The sequence below is a fragment of the Misgurnus anguillicaudatus genome, chromosome 8 (assembly GCF_027580225.2).
Source record: "Misgurnus anguillicaudatus chromosome 8, ASM2758022v2, whole genome shotgun sequence".
Lineage (NCBI taxonomy): Eukaryota > Metazoa > Chordata > Actinopteri > Cypriniformes > Cobitidae > Misgurnus > Misgurnus anguillicaudatus.
Genome location: NC_073344.2, coordinates 22,445,930 through 22,461,145, shown reverse-complemented (window position 1 = coordinate 22,461,145; position 15,216 = coordinate 22,445,930). Strand labels below are relative to the sequence as shown.

At 37.3% G+C, this 15,216-nt stretch overlaps 1 protein-coding gene across 1 annotated transcript; it reads left to right on the top strand.

Moving 5' to 3' along the window:
* Nucleotides 1-1,104: 1,104 nt before the first annotated feature.
* sdc4 (syndecan 4) lies at nucleotides 1,105-9,627 on the top strand. Its single transcript, XM_055213464.2, has 4 exons — nucleotides 1,105-1,346; nucleotides 7,754-7,963; nucleotides 8,189-8,378; nucleotides 8,682-9,627. Exons 1-4 carry the CDS (start codon nucleotides 1,290-1,292, stop codon nucleotides 8,840-8,842), a joined length of 618 nt encoding a protein of 205 aa, XP_055069439.2. The 5' UTR covers nucleotides 1,105-1,289; the 3' UTR covers nucleotides 8,843-9,627.
* Nucleotides 9,628-15,216: the final 5,589 nt, after the last annotated feature.

Genomic DNA, 15,216 nt, shown 5'->3' with positions numbered 1-15,216 from the left:
TTACGTGGACGAAATATGGATATTATGTAGATGGTCCTCCAAATTTTGAGGATTCCCCCTGAAATTCAGGTCATGAACCCAGTCCCTCGTCCGAGTTTACCCTATTCCCAGCCCTGCATTCATGAGGGGAAATTATTTTTATTGTATGGTTTGCTTTACAGTAGTCTATCATTATTGATAAACTATAATCTTTTGACTTATAATTGTATAATCCTATATTTCACAGATCTTCTACCTTGTCTAAATTTTTGATATGCAAAATAATTTGACCTAATACATTTAAATGTGTGAAGTTTTAATACTTTATTACTAAACTCTGTTTGATGTCTAATTTTTTATTTTAAAAATATTTTGATTAATTAGTAATCAAAGAACTCTGTTGAAAACCCTGATGTATTTCTAATATGTCTGCACACATTACATAAGACTTTAAATGAGGTTGCTGAATAACGTGGGCTGAAGAGAGACTATAGCAACTTTCTCCTTCATGTTGTAACACGAAAGTGTTTTCTCAAGTTCAAGTCATGCTTGAATTGAAATGTTGCAGTAAGACTCAGATTCAGTCATTTTTCCGTAAGTGGAAAACAGCAACAGACGCCTTTGCGGAAATGCCAGCCGTTAAATCCATTATGAAACAAAAGCAAATTTACATTCCTTGATTGTGGGTTTTAATGTTTCGTAAAGATAATGAAAAGAGAAACATGCATTAACATAGACGTCAAAAATCCCTGAGGTTGTTGTTTTCCATTTCTGTCGAAGGCAAGGGGAAGTACTCTCAAAATTTCCGGAAGTTTACGTCATGTACGTGATTTCCCCACACGTATGTGTTTTCGTTTTACAAACAGTCTTTAATAAGCAAAAATGCGTCAATACCTGTTGTAAATGTTTAAATGTTAAATATTTAATTTCTTTTAAACTAAACTACATGGTTTATATAACTTAAAAGTTGTGTTAAAGCTTTAAACTATTGCGATCACGACGTAATGGTCCGTCTGGTGGAGTTTCTGTAAATTACGTCATGACTTTCCTAACTCCTGATTGGTCGTAGTGGGAAAATAGGCGGGGGGGTTGGGCTGCTGAATAAAAACCTCTTGGATCAATCAATACACAGGACTATTGCATACCAACCAGTGGATACAATAAGAACAGCGCGTTAAAACAAACTCTTCAAAACGTCATTAAACAGGACTTATTAAAATAAGGACTTATATTTTGTTATCTCATACAGCGATTTACTTTGGAAATTGTCGGCAACTTTCGTCTACAGGGCTTTTATATTTGAAGAGAAGATGTTGAAAGTTTACCTCACGTTGGTTTTGTTGGCGGCTGCTGTTTTCGCTGAATCGGTAAGTAACTTACATTATTAAACATTATAAGGAACCGAGTTAAATGAACATTCGCTTGAGTCAAATGAAGGTTTAAAGATTTATATAAGTTAATCACATTCGTCCAGAAAGGTTTGTCTGTCAACTCTTCGTAGATTCGTGTCAAGCAAAACGGAGGCGATTGTTTTAGCTCACGCGTTAGCTTTCTGACAACATAGCTCTAGAAACAACAAGAGTTTATTTGTTAAACTAAAGTGACCATTTCAATCATTATTTGTGTTTTTTTAGTTTAATTGTCAAACTCCTAACTTAGACAAACTCGTGTAATCTTTATTTCGCATTTAAGTTACGTATTTCAAGTAAGCTGGAGATAATCAAATGGCTTAAGTAAGTTATCTTAATAACTTTAAAGATCATACAAGAAACAGCTTTAATTCAGTTTTTGTGCTCTTATGTGTACAATGATATATTTCAGAGTGGGATTCTGGTGTTATTCACTAACTTAGCTCATTCTTGTTTGTTGAGTAACTTAATAAGTGGCGTTGGCTTTAATGTGACAGTTTTTGCCTGTAGGGATATGTAGGTCTGTATCCATTCCACTGTTATGGATTAGTCGGTTCACCAGGGTTAGTTTTCTATCTTTTCTTTGTGAAATCAGTCACAGAAACACCTGTGGTTTGGATGCCAAAGCTTTGTGCAGGGTTTTTCTTTCATAATTCAGAAGAATAGCCGGGTGCAGATGTCTTTGCAGAAGGCAAAGAGTGGGGAGTTGGGCTGAAACACAAGACAAATGCCACCCAGTGTGCATGGTCAGTCAACTAAACACACTCACAAAGTCAAAATGCAAATGCTGTGGGCCTCCATTCTCTGAGACCTTTGGAAAGGTGTTACCAAACATATCCCAGATCTTTATCTTCGATCCAGCATGAGCAGATGTAGCTTATGTCCTTGTTGACATGGGAATTATCTTGACCTTGTCTGGGGAAGGTTTTTATTGTGCAGTTTATAACGAGAGTAAAAACAAATTAATTTATGCCGTTGGGAAATAGCTCACGTGTTAGTTCATCAAACTCGAGGGAAATATAGTTACAAGCTTCCAAGCAAAATCCATGTCCTTCGAGGCAAGGAAGGACGGCACATTCCTGAAAATCGCGCAGAAGTGTCTGTTCCTTTCATCCCCCTCCTTCGCCATTCTTTCGCGTTTTCCTGAGGAATTTGACCCCTCCTGACCTTGACCGGTCTTCTTTTGGGATTTCACACAGTTCGGCGGATTTAAATGGTCTGTTTCTTTTATCCGGGTTCCCTCCTCTTTGGCCACTGGCTGGAGTTTGGCTAAAGCCCAGTATGTTGCACTCCGTTTTAAATTCCTTGTTTTTTTGTTTTGTTTTGGCCCTGGGATTTATCACATTTGGATATTGGAGTGCAAGTTTAACAGCCATTGTTAGAAAGTTACTGACTCATTTTGGAGTATATCAGTATGGGGGAAAGTCACGACTCTTGAATGAAAGATGCATTTTGTTAAATTATAGACAAGATTTTTTTGATTCTTCTCATTCTTTCCAACGTTTTTTTCCTTTTAAGACGTGACGTTTTCTCCTCTTGGGTGTATTTCATGTGTGTTAAGCATCTAATAGCTATGCTAGGTGTCATGAATTAGGCATGAGGTGATTTGCACCTGAATAGGTTTGCTTTATTTATTCAATTAATTATATTTGGGGTGCGGTGGTTTCAAAAGGCCTTTTGAAGTGAACAAGATAAATACATTTAGTTTGAATTCAATGGCATATGGAATGTTGGCAGTGAGGAAGAGTTTTAGTTACTGCCAGGAGCCAGGAGGTAAAACTTTTTAGAAGTCTTACAGTTGCTTCGTATGTAAAAACTACGTTTGTTAAATGTTTCTTTGGATATTTATTTTAACAGCGAAATGCCAGAAAGCTGATGTTTGCGAGTCCAAAGGAATATCTAGAGGCCATGAAAAGGGAACTCTGTTTTCTGGAGTAATTTAGCAGACCACATCCGTAGCGGTTTACTTGTGGTGCTATTAACCATATGCCAGCCAGGCTTTACTTGGAAATCCTGATAGCAAACCAACTACCAGCTGTCCTTCAAAATAGCAGCTTTTCGAGTTCCTGTCGTTTTTTCCAGACTGGCGTAAAGACGGAAACGTTAGATAACACGGATGCTTTTTGTTGTACATATTGGTATAGCATAATACACAGGGTGTGTTAGAAATCTTTGACAAAATGGTTACATGCCTGTGTTAACACATGGGCCTTTGTGTTTGTTCTAGTATTTTGAAGTCTGATTCATCTTAATCTTTTAGCAAGTCAACTTGTGAAGTACAGCTTCCCCCCATTTAATGACATTTCCATCAAACCTTTTGTCTTATCTTAAAGTGTAAATGTTTGTGCTCCTGAAAATACCCATTTCTTTAAGTAAGTAAACACCCATTTGGGTGTTGGTCAGGTCTCTAGACTCCATTGGGTCTAATTACCCTTCCGATGTCTATTCAAACACACAGTCCTCTTTTGCATTTATTGACACTTTTACTACTAGTTTACATTATCCCATTTTTCAAGTGTTTTATTGGTGTGGTATTGGTGGCGAAGCTTCATTTTGATGTGTAGTTAAAAGAAAAGTTCCCAATTAAGTGTCCATTCTTGTTGTTGCCATTTCACCCCAAAAGCAAATAAAAAAGTCCATTATGAGGACCACAGACATTTTTTGCAATGTGACATTGTTTTTAAACGCTTCCACCCATTCCCAATTCTCAGTATATGAATAGATAACAAAATATGATATTTTAATTAAAAATGTTTTATGTTTGTAATTGTAACCCATTCAATTTGGGGTGAAATCTGCTTAATTGTCGTGAAAACAATGTGTCGCAAGTTTTTTTGTTTGTTTTTGATTGTTTTACATAAGTCTAATGTGGACAAATAACACCAGGCTTTATGACCCTGGCATATTCATCAAGTTTTATACATTTAAAGGGTTTAAATTTAACTCCAGGTTTTAACCAATCAGAGAAGCACTGATCTCGTAATGCTTAAGGAACTTGTTAATACACCCGGATTGCTCATGTTTTCACACACGCCTGACCACACAATGCAGATTGTTTGGCCTATTCAGAATTGCTCATTGTGTTTTAAACAGGCTTTGAGTTCATGGTGAGAATCTTCATTAATAAAAGCCACTAACATATACAAGGAAGATTCGGTCATACTTCCTGTGGGAAAGAAAGGAGGTAATGACAGTGTTGCTGAATAGTCCTTTATGTTCGGTTCAGTTTGATTGGTTGTAGATTTTAAAGGAACTGGCCAATTATGTTTCCTTCACATTCCCTAAGGCTTCAGGGATTATGAACAGGTGTCGGGGTGAGAATTTGGAATGGTATTGAACAATGACGTAGCACTTGACAGGCAGGTGAGTCTTTCCAGCTATTAATAGTTCTTGTGAAGGTGGAAGGAATTCTCCTGTCATGCCAGTGTGTTTGCGAAGCAGGACGTTCCCTGTGTCCTGCATGAGGAACCTCACAACTAGATCAGATGACAACATCCACAGCGAAAGGGACATGCAGCGTTTGTGTTCAATACTATTGTGACCTAAAAAACACAGCAAGGAATCTTGATGCTAGCAGATAATTTGTTTGGATGTTTTTAGCAGAAACTCCAGTTTTGCCAGTGTCTTAGTTATGCAAAGAAGGTAATTGGCTTTTAGCATTAACGCAAAACTTACCTAAGCTTATTCAATTTAATATTGACCTTTAAACTCAGTGTCTTACCTTCTGATCACCATTGACTGTACGTTCTGTTTAACATCACAATGCATGATTCACTTACTATGATTGGCTCTTTTAACCCCTCCCAATCGAACTCACTGGAACAGATGCCAGGCCATTTGTCAGCAGATGGTGGGATTTACTCTGAGCTTTGCTAGTCTTGACTGAGACCGGCTTACTAAGCTGGCTAATTTAAACAGGCTGGAGTCACTTCCTGGCATTATAGTTCACTTTACGGATAAGGGCCTGGAGATGTCAATGTGCATGGAGTTCGCATTCGTTCCTTTGGTGTCTAGGAAGAACTACTGCATTGGTCGACCACAAGACCCATGTGGCGTTTGGCGCCGTTGATGCTAAACTCTGTGTGGCGTGTTTCGACATGTCGATTTTGAATGTTATCGAATGCAAATTTGATGGATACGGCAAAAACAACATTTTAAGTGACTAGCTCACTGCCTCATATTGAACAAAAGAGAGCTTGTTTTGTCGCACATTGATTGTTTCTTTTAAATGCTGGTAAGGTATTTTCCAATGCTATTACTGGGAAATTAACAGCAAAACATGTTTGTTTTCTGAGGGGCTTTTTTCAACAGTCCAGGTTTAGTCTGTAGACTTTAATTTGGTTGGTGGGGGTTTGTTCCGTTTCATTCAATTGGTGCTTATCCTTTTTACTAAGAAGTGAAGCGGTTGCTAGATTTTAACCATCGGTTTAAAGGAACCACAGTCTGTAGCCTCAACGCCGTTGGATAGCATCCTCTGTACTTTCTCGTACGCTTCTTTTCTTTTAAATACCCCGAGCGGAGAATTTTTCAATGTGGGGGGATTTCGGCACTGTAAAACTGAAAACCATAAAGTATGTCGGTCTCTCGCCCCACACCCTCTTGTGGTTTCTGCCTTTCTCTTGCTCTCTCTCTCTTTCTCCCATTTTCTTTTATTATCTTTGAACAACAAAACAGGCTTGAGCTAACTTGCAGTTTCATGTGTCATCTGTATGATCCTAGTTTTCCTGGAAAATGAATCGGCCCCAATTCCTTTACTCGGTCTCCATTTTTATAAACATCTTCCCTAGAGATGTTTAAGGTGTCAAGTGTGTCTCTACACTAATCATGTGTATAGTACTTCTTTTTAAAATGGTAGTAGATGTAGTCATTGTGGTTAAGTCTGTAAGTTCTTTATAAAGTGTGCTTGTGGTGAATAGCTCTAGAAAATTTGTCTGGTGATGGTGACTCAATGTTAGTTGGCAGGAGTACACACCTGTGTGTTAAAGATGTTTATGATTTTTTTTCCTGGTACGTGCAACTTTTCAATGAGTCATGTGTGATAAATGTAATTTTGACGGCGGGCATGAGAGCGAAACAGATAAAGACCCCCAGCCCCTGTACCGTGAATTCTTCCATGATTTTACACAATGCCAGCAAACCTGCGCTAACTTGCTAACCTGTCTGATTCTCTTTGTGGTCAATCTTGGAAGTGATTTCAGTACAAAATGTAAGGATAAATGTATTGCACTGGTTCAGACTTGTAGTCAGGAAGGCACGTTAGTTTGTAAAATTGATCGACTGAGTCTCTACAGCTTGGTTTTTTCCTATAATTAATTATACCACTTTATGACTGTTATATTTCTTTTTTTAACTAGTATATTTCTATCAATACTCTATAATATTAAAATGCTTTAAATGTGACTTTCATTGTATTTTAATTGCTTTGTACATTTTTAGTCTTCATAGTCATTATAAGTGATTATAACCATTTAAACCAGTCATGGAACAAAAACAGGATAAATATTAAGATTGTGAAAAACTGGAATGATCCATGATTACGCGGATCCGAAAACGATTAAATCAGCATTATGTATGCCAGGCCTGTAGGTGGCGATGTTACCTTGTAAAGTAGGGCTGAGTATTGCAAACAATTTGGTGATTTCATTCTTTGTGTGTGTCTGAAGTAAAATATTGTTTTGTTAAATTGAAGATCGATTAAAATTGGATCTATTTTTACCCAACCCTATTGTTAAAAAACACTACAAGCCTGCGTACATACGCATCCGAATACAGAGCGATAAAAACAAGCAATCAAAACCGTGAAAGCATCGAGCATGACCGATGATAGTATCCGTTGAAAATCGTTGAGCCCCTGAGGTTTTTGAACCTTCCCTAGACAGCTCTTGAGAGTAAGACAGACAGACACGCAGTGACATAAAGGGAAAAACATATGAAACAAATCAAGGCATGCACTTGACTTCCTCCTTTTCTTCTAATAGGCTTAGTCCATTACAGGGGTTTTCAGTTTAAAACCTCTTCACAGCTCTCATTCAGATGGGTCCGCTAACGTAATTATCATGGTAATTGATTTGTCTCGGTTACTCAAAGTGTGTTTTCATGGTCATCAACATGCATAGACAAAGATTTGGGCTGTACCCAATTAACATTAAAGAGGTATATGGAAGACAAGCAAAAAAGATTAATCAATGTCATAAGATCATTCATTTTTGTCCATTTTCCAAATAGGTAAAAACTGCATATTTTTTTAAATGTGCAATCTGCTGAAAGTTTAGATGTACACAAGCATCTCCAGCGTGTTCATTTTCTGATATTTACGTACAGTGTTAAGCATATTGACTTCATGTAATTTTACTTTTTATCTATAGGTACGAGAAACAGAAACGTGGGTACCTCTGAAAAATAAGTCGCCCCGTGAGGATCTGGAGTCCTCGGGTGACTCCCCAAATGGAGATTTTGAGTTCACCAACATCACCCCGACCACCGATGATGAAGATGGCTTCTTGGACCTTTTGGACGACGATGACGATGACGATGATGATGAGATGTCAGGCTCCGGAGATGTAGATTTAACGGAGGTAATTACTCATTGGCTGTTCGAAAATACAAATTAATGTAGCATGAAAACACATGAAAGTGCAAAATACACTTGTTTTAAAGAGGTATTACAATGCAACAAGAGTTTGTTTGTTTGTTTGTACTGCATCTATCCCAAACCAAGTAGTATCAATTTAATTTTAAATGCTAAATGGCAGCTTTTAATCAACTGTGAATTTTGTAGTGACTCTGTCCTGTTTTTCTAGGATGTTAATTTGATCCCTGATTCTGATATGCCGGTTCCCCCAAAACCCCCCATCGACGACGAGGTTCTGGTCAAGAACAATGAGGTCCTGCTTCGTGCTCCAAGCCAAGATATTTACCCAAACAATAATAATGTGCTCATGTCCCACGCCGACGATGACAGCATATTCCGCAATAAGGAAGTGCTTGCAGGTAAAACATTTTCCATTCTGTTCACGGTTAGTTGGTTTTTAATAAAGTGGCCCCAAAAATTATTTGAACAAGTGCCAAGAGATCGTTTTATTTTATATCACGTGACCTTAAACCAAATGTTTCAAGTCATTTTAATAATAAAACCACAGATGTAGTTCTTTTGATTGTTTAATGACTTCCTGATAAACATTCTGCTTAATGTTGAAAGTGTCTTTAATGCATCTGTGGTTCACTGTACACTGCAATATGGGCAGGAAGTGCGATCGATCACGCGTCCCTCACATATCTGTTTCTGTTTCACAGCTGTTATTGCGGGAGGAGCAGTCGGTCTCATCTTCGCCGTCGTCCTCATCGTCCTCCTCGTTCACTTCGTTCTCCGAATCAAGAAAAAGGACGAAGGAAGTTACGAACTCAGCAAGACGCCCATCTACAAGAAAGCCCCCACCGCGGAAATCTACGCATGAGCATACACACACATTCTCTTACTCCTTTGAACTATAAGCTCACACAGTGCCTCGCCCTAACGGGTCGCCACCAACCACAGGAAAACCTCACACGAATAATTATTCAGACTGGACTTTTGCATTGAAATCACATCAATCGTAACGGGACATGGAGAGGAGGGTGCCTGTTGCCAAACCGCTCCGTTTAAAAGATGTTTCTTGTCTTGTTATTTCCGCACCCTCTCGTTTTGCTGAAGTTTATCGCCTTTTTAACCCTGCGCTCTCCTGCGTCTATTCTTTAAAAAACACTACAAGGCGCAACGGAGCGTTCGCAGGTTGAAGGGTTTGGGTCGCCGTTTGACAATTCGACCACCCACGTCGGTGTCGAGATCGGTGCTACGAGGGGTGGTCACTGTAGCCTTTGTTTTGTTTTGCAATGTTTTTTTGTTTGTTTTTAAATCTGTGTGCTGTAAACTCTTTTAATTTTCTTATTAAACGTCAGGGGTGAAACCAAATTGAGCGCACGCAGTATATCTTTGTTAACGAAACCCTGTGTCGTGCTACGGTGTACTGTATTAAAAGTATACCCATTTCAGCCATGGTGTTTGAGGATGATGTACATTCCACGTTTCGCATGTGGTTAATTGTGAGACTAGACCCACTACATTGCTGCTGGACTGTCAGCTAAGCTACTTTAACACAGGTACAGATATCTTGCTGTCTTCTGATTCAATATCGGTTCATTGTAACAGATATTCAACATCCAGGGATCTGTAAATAGCCATTGAAATAAAATATTAAACTTCGGTACTTCTTGACAGCCTTTTATTTACCAAATATTTAAATGCCAAAATCGATTTTTAATTTTCTTTTTTGCATCCCGGTATTCGCTTTGGCACAGATCTGTTTGTGATAAACAGATACTCGCGTCTGTAGCTTTACAATAATGTTTTGTTTCGAGAACGATGACCAATGCTAGTACTAACTTTTGTCTTTTTTTCAGTGTTTTGTAGATGTTCTTAATTCTCATTTTATTTTTTATTAATTTAACTGTCATATTTTATTGCCTGCCTTCAGGTCGGGGCTTTCCCCTTATCAGCTGTTGTACATGTGATTATTTTATTTTTTAGTTTTTTTATATATAAATATATAAACGGTAGTGCAGAAAAAAATTAAAGGCTGTTAGTTATTCAACAGATATTTTTCAAAAGAGTTTTTATTTCTGTTAGACATTTTAAGCCGAATCTATTTATGTTTTGTAGAAGGATGTTCTGGATTAGATAAGACAAACGTGAATGAGCCGTGTGGCGAAAGAAACGTAGAAAATCTGCTGCTTTGTTTTGGTCACATCCAGATAAAATCACTGATCTTATGAAGAAGTCAATGAATCATTGATTTCAACATGCAGGTTCTGATCTGTTGAAAATAAAGCTATTTTATGCACATAACCAGTGTCTCGGTTTTTATTTAAAGATGCATTGTGTACATTTTAAAGGGATCTGTTGACAGAAATGCAATATAATATGCAGTGTTTGGGGAAACGCATTACAAGTAACGCGCATTACATAATATAACTTTTTTTAAGTAACGAGTGAAGTGTGAGTTACTTTTCAGTTAAATTTTTTTTTAAATGTACTGAATTAAACCGAACATATTAACGTAGAATCTGTCAAGCCTCAGCCAAGTAAGAAAAATGAACGCAAATGTAACTTAAAAGTAACGTAAGCATTACCTTCCATAAAAAGTAACTAAGTAATGCAATTAGTTACTTTTTTGCAAAGTAACTTAATATTGTAATGCATTACTTTTAAAAGTTACTTTTCCCAACACTGATAATATGCATAACCATATTATCAGTGGTATATAAAGACCTTACATAATGAACTGTATTGTTTTAATTACCTTACAATGAGACGTTTTTATCTACAAACCCCGCGGGTCTCCTTACATAGAAGTCACCGTCATGTTTCTACAGTAGCCCTTAACGGACAAACTACTCTAAAGAGTGCATTTTGTCACTACCTTGTCTCAGACGACATCATGTTTGTCCTGCGGCGGCCACTGTATGCATTTTGAAATTGAGGGGTGAGTTGCTGATTGCAATTTGCAATGTCACCACTAGATGCCGCTAAAATTCACACCACATTTAAGTAAGTTCGGGAGGAGCATGCTTATTTATTCCGCATAGAGGTCCCTTCACGCCCTCCTCCACCCCATCGCCTCTCTATCCCATTTAAGTAAGGGGGGGGGGGGGGCACTCTGGATTCGGGCTAATATTTCAAGCTCTGCCCTTTGGACAGCACCAAAATATGCTTGAACATGTGAATTTGTAAAATGATGTCACCATAATCCCCTTCCACAAGAGAAAGCCCAGAGGCAGTGAGGTCATTGAAAATTTTGGCTGAGGAACCTTAATGTGATCGCCTCTTGACATTAAGTACACCCAAAGCAACTCAAAACAATGCAGTGGTTCATTAAAAGGAAGAGATACTTGGCACAGTCAGAAAATTATTGGTCAAAATGGTTCCAAGCTGTCACTGGGGCAGTACCCTTTCCTAATATGTACCATTAAGGTACAAATATGTCTACATTTGGTACAAGTATGTACTTCTGAGGTACTGATATGAATTCAGGGACAAAGGTCTTGCCATAGTGACAGCTAGGGACCATTTTTGGGTTTGATTTGTAACTTGGTCTAGAACATAAACCACAAAGGGGGCGGTTTCCCAGACAGTGCTTATCCTAAAATGTATGTTCACCACCTTACTTGCAGATCTTGACATATATAAGTGCCATTGTTTTGTCTTAATATGCATACCAGTTTAGATTTTTTTATGTCCTAATATAACTAAGGTCTAGATTAATCTAAACCCTGTCCGGGAAACTGCCCCATAGTGCAACTTTTTGGAGATTATAAGGGAGAAATAGATGTTTTGCAGTCCTCTGAAACTATATTTTGAAGTAATTGTAATATTTGATCTGTTATTTCTGATCATTTATCATAGTGACTTGCAAAAGGTTTTAAAAAGCACAGACACATTATGTCTAATGTTTATTTGAAGTGCCCGGCTATTGGAGTTTAAGGTTGTGTTTGATTTTCCTATCTTTATAATTCGCTTATTGTTTCAGGTCAAGTAGTAATTGATGTATTTTGATTAATAGGAAAGTCTTTAATATGTAATCCAGTTGGCTCAGTGTTAAACGCGGGAAATTCCACCCCTACAGAGAAATGACTTAATCCAGCTGTGTGTATTTTATCCAGCGTGCTGATGCCTGTCTGCGCTGCAACCAAAACAAAAGAGCATACCAAGAAAAGAACGACTGTTTTATCTGTGAAGACGAAGGATATTCAGACATACAAAGAAGAAGCAGACATACAAAACTTTCCTGAGAGAACTTGATCAGTAACTTCTGTCTGTGTCATGAGAAACACAGAATTTGTTGATCGAGGCAAAACCATGCAAAGAAAGTCATGTGCCAGAAACCAAATTAAGTTTCTAAACTATCAGTGGTCTCCAGTTGGATTCAGTTTGGCCTCAAGTGTCCAAAACATTTTTGGGCTCTTTAGTAACTAGTCACGAGGAGCAAAATTGTAGCGCACAGCGATTAATCTGGGTGGTGGGTTATGGAAGAAAATATTGCTTATGTAACAATGATGATGTAACTTTATAAAGGGCTAAAAAATGCTTGGTTGGGTTAATTCAACCCAGAAAATGTTTATACTTGACCCAACAATGGATTAAAACATCTAACCATATGTTTAATTTCAATCCAGCAGGTTGGGTTTGTCCTTTTTGACTCCATATTTTGGAGTGTAAAAACAGGGTAAGTTTTTACTGCATAGACTTAAAAGAGGACATTTCACAAGACTTTTTTAAGATGTAAAATAAATCTTCTGTGTCCCTATAGTAGGTTATATAGTAGGTATAGTAGGCTAAGTTTTAGCTCAAAATACCATATAATTTATTTATAACATGTTAAATTTGCCACTTTGCAGGTGTGAGCAAAAATTTGCTGTTTGTGGGTTTGTCCTATTAAATTGAAATGAGCTGATGAAATGCAAACACTGATTACCATAATGGTGATTTGTTGAAATTAAAACCCAATTCTCTCTCTCTCTCTCTCTCTCTCTCTCTCTCTCTCTCTCTCTCTCTCTCTCTCTCTCTCTCTCTCTCTCTCTCTCTCTCTCTCTTAATATTTGCAGATTAAGCGGTGGTATTATTATAATAAGATCCCTCTCTGACATCACAGGGGGAGCCAAATTTCAATGACCTATTTTTCATTGTTCTTAAGTTACTGGGTTGTTCTTTTTCACATTTTCTAGGTTGACAGAAGCCCCTAGAACCCAATTATAGCACTTAAACATGGAAAAAGTCAGATTTTCATGATATGTCCCCTTTAAAGAGAACAACAGAGGATTGCAGCACTCTTTATAAATGAGGTATGTAGGAAAACACATTGATACCTGTATGTGGAAATTCCCACAAATCCGCCTTACATCCGGTGACGTGGTGCTAAATTGACATCACAATACAATGATCAAAGGATAAACATAGGCAAAGTTTTCCATGATGAACCTTGGAAGATATGTGCGTTGGTGTCATGTGTGATTGTATCTTTAGACAAGGAAGTGTGCTTATTGATCAGACTTTCCTCATAGCACATAAAGGAACATTTTAATCATTTTGATGAATACACACACGCATGTTTTCTGTTTCACAATTACATATCAGGACGGGAAGCCCATGGAAGTTTCTGTAAAAATGTTTAAACCTGCCCTGAAAAGATGAATGCTGCTCTTTCACTTTCAAGTACAGGACAGGTTTGTTTAAACAAGGGGCGGAGCAATACAAACAGAAAAACAAATATGTGTTGCCGTAGGATCGTATGAAAATAAATGGAGAGCTGCATTCAGAGTTTTTGCATTTATAGTAGCTACCATTTGTTGTTCATGCTTTATTTTACAGTATATAGACGTATCTTTAATTTACATAAGATTCGTTTTATGGTGTTGTTGGTTATGTAAGAACTGAGCTACATACTGACAACTTTAATACTGCTTTTAAACTTTTAAAAAACAATAACACACATATGACACAAAATGTGTTACTGGAAGTAATGGTAGCACTTTATTTTACAGTCTGTTCTATGTACGGTGTACTTACTATATAACTGTAATTACTAGGTACAAGCCTTAAATCTAACCCCAAACCCTAACCGGTATGATAGACTGTAAGTGCGCTTACTGTAAAATAAAGTGCAACCAGATGAACTCCAAAATTAGAAGATACAAAAACAAATGCACATCTTTATGTGTGTGCAGTTGGGTCTTGAATGAGTGGTTTGACTTGATAATCCATTGACTAACTTCATTACCACCGGGAATTGTTTCTTGGCTACTTGACAAATCATTTTCTGATAAACCTTACATAGTTGAGAAACATGCATTTCAACATTGCAACCTGTTGAAGATTTTTAGTTTCTAATATAAATTAGAACGAACTTCATACTTTTTTTTAGTAAAGAGACACAAGTATAATATTCAGTTTCTGATGTGTGTATATAAGGAACTGAGCCAGACGGGTAGGCAAATAAGAAAGGCAAATAAAGAAAACATTAACCAGTTTCATCATGCAAGCAGGTTACTCTACTTAAAAAAAACCCTCCAGATTAAAATCCACATTTTCCAAAAGGTTAAATGATGTATTGAGTTTGTTATTTGACACAAACAATAACGGTGACACATTTTAAATGAAAACTATACACATGCTCTAGTTTTAGTTTACCCAGCTGTAGCTTTTCTGTTTCATTTCAATAGATGAAGTCATATATTAACAGTGTTGAGTAATACAGTTTGGTCAAACAAAAGCATTAAAAACCAAGAGCTGTCATTGGAGGAGTACTATTTAAACATAGCACTTTAAGTTAAATGTTAGAAGATGATCAAATCTAAGCATACATACTTTAAGAGACGAAACAAGTTCATTAAATTTATAAAAAAAATGATCATGAATGTCTTGAGGGGTGGATTGAAGTTAATATCTACTGCCACCTGCTGACTTGAAAAGGAAGTTACAAGTTTTATTGTTTCCCAAATCCAGTCCTCGCGAACCCCTCCTAAAATGTTTTAAATGCATCCCTTTATAAAGCACCCGAATTCAACTAATCAGCTTCTTCTTTCTTTAACATATGGTGTGTTCATTTAGGAAACATGTTCGTTCAACTTCAGCAGCACTGCGCAGACCGATCGGCTTATGACATCACAGTCGCGCGACAGTTGATTGAGATTGGACGACTTTCAAACGCTCTCGCGGTATTGTGATGTCACGCGTTGATTGTTCTGTGCGGAGATTAGTTGAGTTGTCGTAATAAAAACAATAATAAAAAAAGATTAG